The sequence below is a fragment of the Balaenoptera borealis genome, assembly GCF_965194805.1.
Source record: "Balaenoptera borealis genome assembly, chromosome: 2".
NCBI classification, from domain to species: Eukaryota; Metazoa; Chordata; class Mammalia; order Artiodactyla; family Balaenopteridae; genus Balaenoptera; species Balaenoptera borealis.
In genome coordinates, this window is record NC_138867.1 from 12,399,206 (window position 1) to 12,412,552 (window position 13,347).

The following is a 13,347-nucleotide window of genomic DNA, read 5'->3' on the forward strand; positions in this document are numbered from 1 at the left end:
AAACAACCCACAGAATGTAAGAAAATATTTCAAGTTACATATCTGGTAAGGGATTTGTATTCAGAATATATAAACAACTCAACAATAAAAAGACAAATAGTCCAATTTTTAAAAACATGGGCAAAGAATAGACATTTCTCCAAACAAGATATATAAACGGGAAAAAAAAAAAAAAGCCACACATACAGACATGAAAAGATGTTCAATATCATTGGTCTTTATGGAAATGCAAATCAAAACTGCAAGGAGATACCACTTCACACCCACTAGAATGGCTATAATCAAAAGGCAGACAACAACAACTGTTGGTGAGGATACAAGGAAAAAAAAAAAAGAGAGAGAGACACTCACACATTGCTGGTAGGAAGGTAAAATGGTCTAATTGCTTTGGAAAACAGTTTGGCATTTCCTCAAAATGTTAAGCATAAGTTGCCATATGATTCAGGGCATGACTATCATACCCAAGAAAAATGAAAATATATGTCCACGGAAAAACTTTACACAAATGTTCATAGCATTATCTATTCTTAACAGTCCAAAAGTGGAAATAACCCAAATGCTCATCAACTGATGAATGGATAAAATGTAGTATATCCATACAATGGACTATTATTCAGCAATCAAAAGAAATGATACATAAAAAGAAATGAAGAAATGATATATGCTACAACATAGTTAGAACTTGAAAGTTAGTTACAAAAGACCACATGTAGCATGATTCCATTTATATGAAACGTTCAGAATAGGCAAATCCATAAAGACAGAAAGTAGATTAATGGTTGCCAGGGGCTGGGGGAAGGGAATGAGAAATGACCGCTAATAGGTACAGGGTTTCTTTTGGAGGTGATGAAAATGTTCTAAAATTAGATAGTGGTGATGGTTGTACAACTCTGAATATACTAAAAACCACTGAATTGTATACTTTAAAAGGGTGAATTTTATGTTATGTAAATTATATCTCAAAGCTGTTATTTTTAAAAGGTGCAGCTTATTTCTTTTTTTAACTCTTTTATCATGACAAAAATATATGTATAATTTTTCATTAAACATTTTTCCTCTCAATTTAAGATATAATTCATGATTGAACATATTTCGAGTTTAGAAAATTCTGAATTTTAAGCTATTCTAGGAAGTTAAGCAATGTTTCCAAATAATATAAAAATTGAAATTAACACACTAATATATGATTTTTAGCTTAGATAAATAATATTGTAAGTTGTGGACAAAGTTGTTTTGAGCTGTCTTTAGCCTCCTCAGTAACAGACTATTTTAAAGAGGAACTTGTCTTAGTTTCTTCCTTGTGGTTAGTTCTCAGGGGATATGAGCAGTAATTGAAAATTACACACGCCCTGCTGTTTGCAGGGTTGCTTTAAAAGATACATTTATCATATATCATTAGCAACTTGGATGTCATATGCTACCTAATATTACAGAATATAAATGAAAACCATGAGATCTACAGCAAAAATCACAGCATGTTAGCAAAACAGGACATATAATGGCTCAAAATACAAAATAGCTCTTAAACGTCAGGAAATGTTCATTGTGATGATGACAAGTTTCTCTTTAAACTGTGAAACTAAAATCTTACTTGTCCCCTAGTATGTCTTGTGAGATACCCGTTTAAAATACACTATTCATGGGGCTTCCCTGGTGGCGCAGCGGTTGAGAATCTGCCTGCCAATGCAGGGAACACGGGTTCGAGCCCTGGTCTGGGAAGATCCCACATGCCGCGGAGCAGCTAGGCCCGTGAGCCACAATTACTGAGCCTGCGCGTCTGGAGCCTGTGCTCCGCAACAAGAGAGGCCGCGATAGTGAGAGGCCCGCGCACCGCGATGAAGAGTGGCCCCCGCTTGCCGCAACTGGAGAAAGCCCTCGCACAGAAACGAAGACCCAGCACAGCCATAAGTAAATAAATAAATAAATAAAATTAAAAAAAAAAAAAAAAAAATTTAAAATACACTATTCATGATGGTGATATTAAAATACGTGGATCTTTATATTTTATAAACTAGAAATTGGCTCATAGATTAATATTCCGATCTAATCTGATTTGAGAATTGCGTGGAGGGAAAATACCTTTTAGCTCACTATATTTTGATTTAGAATGACTAGTTAGAAAGAACTAAAAGAACATTTACCCTGAGGTTCGTTTTCTCCCATTTCAACATCAGAATCACCGTCTTCGTTACTCTGCAAAGCAGCCATTTTTCTGTCGTGCATCTTTTTCTACAGTGGAAAAGGACACATTTCAGTCATAGGTCCTTGAAACATAATAAACCACGCCACCAATCATATGATTCATTTCAATCATATGAAATGATTTCCTCATCCCACACCCACCTTGGACAACAGCTCACTGCTCCACTGTCTAACCCCCTTGGTGACACTGACGATGCACTCCACGGCTCTGTTCAGCGTCTGCTGTATGTCTTCTAGGGCTGGGGCCATGGTGATGTTGGGAATGGCCAGAGTGACGCTGGCCCGGAAAATGGGCAGAGCTTTCTGCTGCATTTTAGAGGTACTGTTACTGTCTGTGAGTTAACACAAAACAGGGAGGATTTAATCTTTTTAATTTAAAGTTTATTAATTTAGTTAATAAATTTTTAATCTATTTCATTTTTAACCAGAAAAATTAAAGCACCTAAGAACAATACGTAATAGGTATATCATTGGACAATACTGTATGTATTTGTTGAATGAATGAATAAAAAGTAATGGCGGATCTAGTTTTGCTCAATGTAACAGAGCAGTTCGGTGGAACCCAAGCCATTTTCTGCTGATTACAATCTACAGGTACACTCTCCATAAAGGAAACCCACTGCGTGGAGTCGGACTTAATTATATAAACTCTTGCCTAAAATATTGAAGATGATACTGCCCAAATAACAGGATACAACAAACTAAATGTAGAATAAGTAAGCAAGGAATGAAGAACAAGAATAACTATCGGAACAAGCCAAAGTCAGAATAAATAGCCAGCTTGGAATTTCAAATAAAACATATGTCTTTCCTACCACCGTGAGTATATCCACACTGGGCGCGGTTAAAGAGTGGAGAAGAAATAAAGTGTAATTTACCATTTATACTATACCCAAGGGGCTTTTAAAGTTGGATATAGGAATAGGTGTCTAAATATGGATATGTGTGTGCATGTAACTCTATATATACAGTTGGAAATACCTGTAACATATAAAGTTGGGGAAGACATGACAATATTCGGCATATCAAAAATTGGTAAGTTCTAATATTATCCCCATGTCAAATAAAAGAACTATCCTCCATTCTGAAGTAAAATAAAACATAATAAGCCATGCCACCAATCAAAAAATTATTTTAATGTTTCCACTTTTATTCATCCACTTTTAATTAAATATTAGAGATGCTTTCCCTTAAATGCCAATATGCAAAATAAATAAAAAGGTTTTGTTATCCTATTATTGTTTCAATTTTAATTAATTACTGTTACTTTATTTTTTATATTTTTTTAATTTAAAATTTAATTTCAGAATGTCTCTAAATTTGATGGATTTCTGTGGCCCCTCTGGGAAATGCAACACCTATTTCTGAATGGTACCGAGGAGAGATGGTTGTACTGAGAATGAAGAAATCAGTTGGAAAGTACTAAATTGACACGAAAATAGTAAAAACAACTTCTGCTTTGGAGATCATGGCATTAATAAGATCTTTCTCTCTTTATAAGACTGGCTAATAATCTAATAATTTAACAGTGAAATTATCTTTCTGGATATCTTCTTTTTAAAGTATGTATTTTTTTCTTTCACTAATTAAAATAATTCATTTCACACGTTTTCACCTTATAACTAAAAGAGTAAACGTGATGCTGATTATTATGTTATTAACAAGAGCTAAGCGACGTTAAGCAAATTACTTAACCTCCCTGGACTCCAGTTTTCTCAGTCTTAAATGAGAGGAATGATAGTGTCTACTTCATAGAATTGTTGGGATAATCCAAGTTCATAATATTTAAACTTACAAGGAGGCACTCAAGAAATGGTGGAGGTTTTTATTATTTAAATTTAACAGGAGCACACACACACAACCAGCAACCAGGCTTGGCCAGCCAGGGGGCAAATGGTGTGGGATCATTACCCCGGAAGCTGGTCGTGTGGGAGGAATGAATGCGCTTGCGAACGGCCTCTAGCGTGTTCCTTGTAACTTTCAGCAGAGCGCCCAGGTTCTGGTGATTGAAGTGAGAGAGCAACTCGCGGGCTCCTTCCTGTAACACCTCGGACTCTTTCTTCTTTCTCGCGACTGTCGTCAAAGGCAGGAGGCCCGCCCCAGCATTAAGAGAAGATGTCAAGGTGTCGGAATGTCCTTCTTCTCTTTTTGCTGTTACGCAATGAGAGAAATTGAAAGAGATGGGGACGCGGAGAGAGAGAGAGACAGACAGACAGACAGAAAACCATCTATTGCAGTTAAAGAGAAGAAAATTAAGATAAATTACATGCAAGTTGAATAACACTCAAAGGTCACACTTCTTACGAAATGAGGCCATCAAAGGGTAGGAAGAGGAAATCGGGGCACCAGGCAGTCTGAGGAGGCCTCTCCCCCTCGATGTGCGGAAACAGGAGGAGAGGCAGGAGCTGTGGCCACAAAAGAAAGACAGCGCCTGGGCGCCTGGGTGCTGGTTCTCTGGGTTCTGTCTTCCACCAGTAACCATAAACCCCTGGGGAACAGCGACCCTCCTCAGCCTCTCAGTGTCCTCGTCTGTCCTGCAAACCCTTTGCTCTGGTGTAGACGTACCTCAGTGGGGATTCCAATCCATAATCCATCCTACTCTACTGATAGTGAAAAAACACATATTTAGACCTAAATGCAAAGAGAGCTAACAAGGGCCAATGCAAAGTACATGCTTGTAGAGTTGAACAAAAAGTAATGGGAATGAATGACATGGCATCACTAAAATGTGCTCTGAATCATAATTTCAGATTTATAAATGTCCTTATAAAATTGGGAGGGTCTTTTTAGAGTGTGAAATTCATTGCCATGTAGAAAATTAAATTTTAGTTTTCAGTAATGTCCTAGAAAAACAAGACCCTTCCATTACCCCCTCTCTTACCCGAAATTTCATTTTTTGAATCAGTACTATTCATATTGGATACTTTTTCTCTGTCTTCCTTAGATGAAACTTCCACATCCAGCAATATATTTATTAGCTCATTGACTGCTTCCTCCACTAATGAGCTTTTAAAGTGTAATATCTGAGCACCATTTACACAAAGGTCCTATCAAAAAAAAAAAAAAAAATTAGCACCGTGTCATATTTGTTTAACTAGCTCTTGAGGGCACATAGGTTCAGCCTCCAGATGAGATCTTGGTCCCCAACGATGCTTGGCCATGCCTCTCACACTAACCCAGGCCAGGCATCCTGTAAAGGAATGTGTTAAAGACAAGAGAACCAACTGGAGCATAGATGGACCAAAATTACACTTACTTCTCCAGCAATGGAGGAAATAACTCCAAAAGTCATGAACAGCCTCTCTTCCCATGAAGTTTCCTTCATTTCACATAAATCTGCTCTAGCCAGCCTTCCTTCTCTCTTCACCTTTGCCAAAAGTCCATCATCAACCCCTAATTAATTTCAGATATTCCCCTGCCTCCAACTGGATTATGCATTTCTCAAGAATGAGATTTAACAAACATAAACGAATATACTGGAGCACTTTAATCAAGACAGACAGACAGATAGAGAGATAGTCAGTGATTTACCACCTAGTTGGAAAACAAACCCATAAAGCAATAGACTGTGAGTAGGTCATAGACTCCAGCTCCATCCCAAGTTCCACCATGATTCATCTCAAGATTCTCTCTAATGTGCTCATGGACCCTCCACTCCAAGCATTAGCTTCATGGTTCATTTACCTTCTCATTACCCATGACATTCACGTCCATTCCACTGCTGTAGGGCATATGGCATTTTGATATCATTAAAACAGGAAGATTCTGATGTGTTCTGAAACTATTAAACTTCTTTATCATCAAATAAAGTATAAAATAACTCCCAGCTCAGAACTTCACTTAACTAATAATCACCATCCTTAGCCTACAGACAGTTACGAAAAAGATGCAGGTCAGGGGTTGGGTAAGGGAGGGAATAGAGTTAGCGCCGTCCAGCAACAAGTACAGTAACAAGTATAGACTCTGGCACCAAACTACCTGGGTTCAAATCCTAGCTCTGTGTGAGTCTGGGAAATCTTGGGCCTTGATTCCCACATCTGTTAAATGCTGATTATGGTAGAACCTACCTTAGATTGTTGCGAGAATTCCAAAAGGCAATGTATGTAAAATGATAAGAACAGTGCCTGCCACAAAGTAAGTACCCAAGAAGTGCTTGTTATTATTATTGACCAGCAAATCACATACAAACACAGGAGGGTGTTTGTTTGCGAAGCTTGCTTATCTCGTTCCATATAAACAATGAACTAACTCCCTGTTCTCTGAGAGATTGCTAACATTTTTTAAAGTTTTCATCTTAAATCCTCTGACTCTACACACCCTCCCCTAAGGACATGATTTCCCACATCCATCATTCCTTTGCCAACAGCCTGTACTCCATCACCTGTTTCCACAGCCCTACCCAGGAGAAGCCCAACCCAAATGAACCAGGTCATCTACCCTCTCCACTTGCACACACAGGTCATGGCAAGGCAGGTGCTTGGTCCTGGAAATTCATGGTCCCCAAACTCAGGCAGACCCCTAATGCTACCCAAGGATCATTCTACATGACTCCAGTCATGTTTCTCTACCAGGCCCCATAACTGCTGTGTCCTCAAATTCTTGCATCTTCAAATCCTTACACCATCCTCCCTCATCGTTCTCAGATAATAAGCTTGATTTCTATAGCACAAAGCAAATGGAGGCCACAACATGGCCCTGACCCCATGCCCTTATCCAGAAGACAAATCAGCCTCCATCATTAACCCCTTTTCCTCCTTTGTCAGTGAATGCAATGTTTATTCTTCTATTTAAGAATACATAGGGACTTCCCTGGTGGTGAAGTGGTTAAGAATCCGCCTGCCAAAGCAGGGGACATGGATTCAAGCCCTGGTCCGGGAAGATCCCACATGCCGCGGAGCAACTAAACCTGTGCGACACAACTACTGAGCCCACGCACCTAGAGTCCGTGCTCCACAAGAGAAGCTACCGCAATGAGAAGCCCGCACACCGCAAAGAAGAGTAGCTCCCACTGGCCGCAACTAGAGAAAGCCCGTGCACAGCAGTGAAGACCCAACGCGGCCAAAAATAAATTAATTAATTAACTTTTAAAAAAAGAATACATAATCACACAATCTGAGTTCTAAGTCACACTCTGCTGCTTCGCCAGACACTATGCTTACCAAACTTTCCCTTTTTCCTTCTCTACTTGATTTTCCCCCTCAGCATACGAACATACTCAATGAACTTCAACTCAACATCTTTCTACCATAAGGAGCTTCTGCCTCAGGGCCTTTGCACTTGCTGTTCCCTCTTCCTGGAATGTTTTTCCCCAAAGATATCCAGATGGCTTGCTCCCTCACTTCTTACATTCAGATGTAATTACATAAGTCATCCCTGACCATCAACATAAAATCACAACTCTCTGCCAGGTACTCCTTTCCTCCACTATCCTCTTAATTTTTCTCCATTGAACTTATCATCACCTGGCATGTTGTTTGTTTATTGGCTTTTTTTGTTTGCTTGTTTTTCTATATCTTCCACTTGAAAGTGGGCATCACAATGGCAAGGATTGCATCAGTTTTTTGTTCACTGTTTTATTCCCAAACAGTGGTTCGCATAGGAGCTCCACAAAACTTGTTGAAGGAATAAATGAATTATAAGAAGTAAACATATTCAAAAGAAAGCATTCTTTTATATTGGTAATCATTCACTTTGGTAATCAAAATGCAAATTAAAATTTGAGAAATAATGGATTAAAGAAAGTTAACTAGACACCCCCAGGAGCCCTTCTGAAGGTCTTTATTCTAAAACGTTAATGTGAAAAGAATCTGAATGGGGAAAGGAACGTACCAGTCTTTACCCCAAGCAGATTGAACACACAGCCCGCCTTTTCCAGCTTTCCCAGCAATGGCTCCAGAACCGTGTGCCACAGAACACCAGTTTGGGAAATGCTGCTCTACAGAAATGTTTAAAGAAGAAATTCTACCCAGAAGCTGTTTAAAACAATTATTTTATTAATTAACCCTAACTTATTAGAAGCTCTTCAGCAAAATAGCTCTATTCTTCAAAAACTATGGGAAATGAGAAATGTGTTCCATGGCAACTTCCCTCCTACTGATCTGAAAAGAAATGATTTGTTCTTCATGTCTACGTGACCCCCTCAGCTACATTCCTCTTCATTTTCAAATTATCGTCAGAAGGCTCCTCGTTTGAATCACGTCTATCACAGACCAGTCATGCGCAGAGAAAAAAAATTTAATTTACGCTCCTAAAAATGCCCTTTATAGAAAAATGAATCACAAAACAAAATTTAAATAAAAACATCAGTCTTCTAATAACCTTTGTCATTTGGAGAAACTCTTCACAGGTAAGTGGCTCCTCCCTGGGGAGTTGACAAAGAGGCGTGCTACTCATTTCTTCCAGGATGGCATCGATGCGGAACTCGATCAAATCATTGACCCTGTCAATCAGCAACTCCAGGGCCTCTTTGGAAAAAAATAAAAGTGAATAAAAGAGATTAAGCATTTTGTTTAAAAAAAAAAACCCAACATGATTAAATTTCAGTAGCAAAATCAGAATTAAAGTTGCTCCATAGAGCTGTTTCATACTTGGTTTTCTCACACTGTTCTTTTTTTTTTTTTTAATTTTTATTTATTTATTTCTGGCTGTGTTGGGTCTTCGTTTCTGTGCGAGGGCTTTCTCCAGTTGCAGAGAGCGGGGGCCACTCCTCATCGCGGTGCGCGGGCCTCTCACTATCGCGGCCTCTCTTGTTGCGGAGCACAGGCTCCAGACGCGCAGGCTCAGTAATTGTGGCTCACGGGCCCAGTTGCTCCGCGGCATGTGGGATCTTTCCAGACCAGGGCTCGAACCCGCGTCCCCTGCATTGGCAGGCGGAATCTCAACCACTGCGCCACCAGGGAAGCCCCAAAACTCAGCCTTTTGAATTGAAAAATCATAACCATTTAAACAGACTTACTGGTCTTTGCAAAAGCATTTTTCAGGTACATCTTAATGTTCAGTGATGTCCAGGTCAGTGCAGCCAGGCCAGGCTGGAGAGCTTCATCCACCTTTGCCAAATGAGGGACCATCAGTTGCTCTATAATGGGAGGCATTTTTGACTTCACTCTCTGATATTCAGCCAGCATCATCTGCAGGGAAATAGGGGTGAAGTAATCAAATAATATCTCACTTTGAATATCTATTAATAGCTCATTTTTATCCAAAATGATTACTTTTATTTAGGGTCCAGTTGCAGGGCTCCAATAGCAGCCTGGCAAGTAAAGCAGCCAAAACATAATAAGAATAGAACAGGCAAGAAATCTCTCCATAGATACAAATTCCTAATCTAATAAAATACGACTGAGAAAGAGAGAAAAAGAACTTAAGAGCAAGTTAAAGGACAAGAATGTTGTCTGCTTTGTTCAGTGTGCCTGAAACAGTACCTGGCACATAGAAGATGATCAATCAATATTTCTCTGATTAATTAACTAGCTGTTATTAGAACGAGCATTTGTGATCAGAAACTCATGGTCCTCCGTTGAAATTTACCTGCTGTATAATGTTGAATTGTGTCAGTATTTTGTTCACATGTTACCATATTTAAATAAGACTGATAGTACTTCCAGCCTACCTTTTATGGCAATGTTAGTATTAATAATAATTAATTATAAGAAAGCAACTTTAATGTACTTCTTAAATACAATTGTTTTTAAGCTCATCTTTGTAATGTGCGTGTGGGTATTACTTTGTCATTCGATCACTGTTTCCCAAGGTGCTTACGCTGAAATGCAAGCCACAAGAGATTCTATAAGAAAAATGGTCCCTGGGTGGATAAGTTTGGATAACACTGTACACAATATCTCCCTTCTTTGACAGTCACAATTAATAGTAATGATTCTCAGAAAATTGCAAGATGGAAGTAAGAAGCCCAACAGTCTTTGTGAATTTTGTTAAACTCAACATTTCCCATTGGACTACATAATCCTTTCTTCATTTAATACTTTTCCACAATTTCTGTAATATCCTTTCAATTTCCATGAAACACCTAAAGTTGATGGTTCTATTAGCAGCTACTTATACATTTCCTGAACCGTTTATCCACTGTTAACTTTTTTTCAATGTTCATCACTTATTCTATTTGGGAAGCAATTCTTAAAGCAGCCTCCAGCAGCCCTTTTACTTCCTACCTTAATCCTTTAATCCAGGAGGTATTATTCATCCATTTTATAAATGAAAATCTGAGACTTAGAAGGGTGAAGTAATTTGCCCAAAGATAATGCTTTGAATCCAGACTGACTTCAGAATCTGGATTCCTAACTATTAGTCTATGCTGGCTCATCTCTTTCTAGTTTGAACTGCCTTCCAAGGAATAGATGAAGAAAACAAACTCTCAGCTACTTCCGCATATCTGTAGAAGCCTGAAAACTGTTAAATATTCAGCACAATAACTCAGCAACACCTGAGATAGTCCCCGAAACATGTCAATAGATCTGCTCTTACCAGGTACTTGCAGTGAGTGGGAACCTTTAACGCTTTCAACCTCAAGATACGATAAACGTCACCCAGATGATAATTCACTTGCTAGAATTGTCATTTACAACTGTGGCGGTTTTAAATCCTTCTTTGACCCTCCTCCCTTAATGGGGTGGGGTCTATGTCCCCTCTCTTCGAATCTGGGTGGGTTTATGGAGCCCAACAGAAGACAACAGAAATGATGCCATGAGACATCTGAGGTTGTCCAAAAGGCCACGTGGCTTCCTCCCTGCTCACTGTAACACCCACTGTTGGCATCCTGAATTGCATTATAAGAAATTCTACTATCCTGAGCCCTCCATCCTGGAATGCTCACACAGATTCTCCAGTCCTTAGCCCCAACTGAGGGAAACTTCCAGCCATTCCCACCAAAGAACCAGAGAATGAGTCCTTCTTGGACCTTCCAGATCAAACATCTGCCAGCTGAACTAAGTAATCTTAGTCAATGCCACATGGAACTGAAGGACCACCTAGCCAAGCCTTGCTTAAATTCTTTATTCACAGAATCATGAGGTATAATGAAATGGTTGCTTTAAGCCACTATATTTTGAGATTGTCTGTTACATGCAACAGATAACTGAAACAGCAATTCTGTGGACAAAATTATCATTAGTAATTTTATATTCTGATAAACAGTGTTTCTTAATAAAAATAACTACTTTCTTTTTCCTTTTTTATTTATTTTTTATTGAAGTATAGTTAATTTACAATGTTGTATTAGTTTCAAATGTACAGCAAAGTGATTCAGTCATACACACATACATATATATATATTCTTTTTCAGATTCTTTTCCATTATAGGTTATTACAAGATATTGAGTATAGTTCCCTGTGCTCTACAGTAGGTCCCTGTTGTTTACCTATTTTATATATAGTAAAACTAACTGTTTCTTTACAAATATGTAGATTGACTTAGTTTTTTTCTAACATCCGAGAAAAATCTAAAAGGGAATTCCAACATGCTGACTACTACTTGATGAGCTTACATTTGAGGAATGTCTGTCCATTGCCAATATTAACTTTTTAATATAACACGAAAGAGTGGGAAAACAGTAGACTACAAGTTTGGGTTCTTGTCTTACTTCTGCCACTTACTAGCTATGAGACCTTGGCTAAGTCATTTAATTTCTCTAAGCCACGGTTTTGTCATCTCTAAAATAATATAATAGTACTCTATTCCAATTACCTAATGTGGCTGTGGAAAATATCAAATGGAATAATGAATATGAAAACGGTTTGAAATGTAAAGCATTATGCAAATGCGTGGCCTTATTGGGCTTGTCCTATGACATTGGCCACTATAAAGTTGTAACAGTGGTTTCCATGCTGTCAAATATCGTGGCAGCACCTCTGACCTCATCTTGAGCATCCTCTGGGCAGCATTTGTCACTGGTGACCATTCCCTCCATCATGAGGTTTTTCTTACCCTTGGCTTCCTTGACACTTGGTTTCCACCTGCCTCAAAGGCCAATCCTTAATTTTACTAGCATATTTGTCCTCTTCTATCAGACCTGTTAATATTGGAACAACTCAGGGTTTAATGTAGGCCCTCTACTCTTCTTTATATTCTCCTCCTTGGAAATCTCATGCAGGACAATGGCTTTAAATAGCAACTGTATTCTAATAACTCTCAAAAATATGCCTTCAACTTTGACTTCTCCACTCAACTCCAGACTTACATATCTATCTGCATGGATAACACCTCTTCTTTGATCTCTAAAAATCATCTTATACTTAAGATGGGAGCTATTGATTCCTTTCTGCCCCCCAAAACAAGCTAGTTCCAGTCTTTGCCATCTCCACGAGTGGAACTTCCATTTGGGGCCGCTGCATGTTACTGAACATGCGTGCAGAATACAACCAGCATAATGATTGAATAATTCCATTGAGTTGCTCACACCAAAAATAAAGGCATCATCCTTGAGTTCTCTCATAACCTGCCTGTCGACATCATTCTCTAATTCACTGATCTACTACTCTACTGCATCCTAGTTCAAGCTGCCATCATCTCCATCCTGAACCAGTGCAACAGATCACAAACTAGCTTCACAGTGACCTTTCTTGTCCCCTTAGAATCTGTTCCTCACCCAGCAGAAAGAATGATTTTTATTGTAAAAGACATCATGCCTTTTTCTCCTGCTCAGATTCCTCTAATGGCTTCCTGGTGCACTCAAACGTGTAACCTTGGTTTACAAGCTCTATGACGACCTGGCCCTCGCCAACTCTACATTCTAGCCTCAGTCACTCCACTACAGTCGTCCTGGACACTTTCTGCTTCTCAACAGTGACACACCACCAGATTTTTTTTAATGCACACTGGGGCTAGCCAAGAAGGGAAAATAAATAAAAGTACTATACCTTCATGTTACTGAAGTTCTTTTTGTATACGTCTCGTTTCCGGAAAAGGGCAGCTGCAAATGGTGAAACTTCCAGACCCATCTGTGACATGCACTCTGTTTCTCTAAATAAGGTTAATATCTGAGGATCAAAGTTTACAAACAATTCCCCTGTGCCGGGAGCCTTCACCAATAAAGAAGCCTCAAGTCCTATATGAATTTCTTCAGTCTGTGAGAAGAGATCAACATTATTACTATTAGAGAGTTCAATGCAGACACAGGGTATCTAGCTTGGCCA

General features: G+C 38.9%; 1 protein-coding gene across 10 annotated transcripts in view; it reads right to left on the reverse strand.

Annotated features, from left to right (window-relative positions):
• DNAH5 (dynein axonemal heavy chain 5) overlaps nucleotides 1-13,347 on the reverse strand; it is a 323,695-nt gene that overhangs the window by 161,416 nt on the left and 148,932 nt on the right. For 9 of the 10 annotated variants that reach the window (XM_082382596.1, XM_082382595.1, XM_082382592.1 and 6 more), the window contains 7 exons: nucleotides 13,072-13,278; nucleotides 9,158-9,329; nucleotides 8,521-8,666; nucleotides 5,084-5,249; nucleotides 4,114-4,353; nucleotides 2,344-2,534; nucleotides 2,142-2,229 (listed from right to left, as the gene is read on the reverse strand). In XM_082382596.1, the coding sequence (XP_082238722.1) occupies nucleotides 2,142-2,229; nucleotides 2,344-2,534; nucleotides 4,114-4,353; nucleotides 5,084-5,249; nucleotides 8,521-8,666; nucleotides 9,158-9,329; nucleotides 13,072-13,278 (1,210 nt within the window). Of the gene's footprint in view, nucleotides 1-2,141; nucleotides 2,230-2,343; nucleotides 2,535-4,113; nucleotides 4,354-5,083; nucleotides 5,250-8,520; nucleotides 8,667-9,157; nucleotides 9,330-13,071; nucleotides 13,279-13,347 lie in introns of those variants that run through there. The other variant, XM_082382590.1, reaches the window with a different exon arrangement.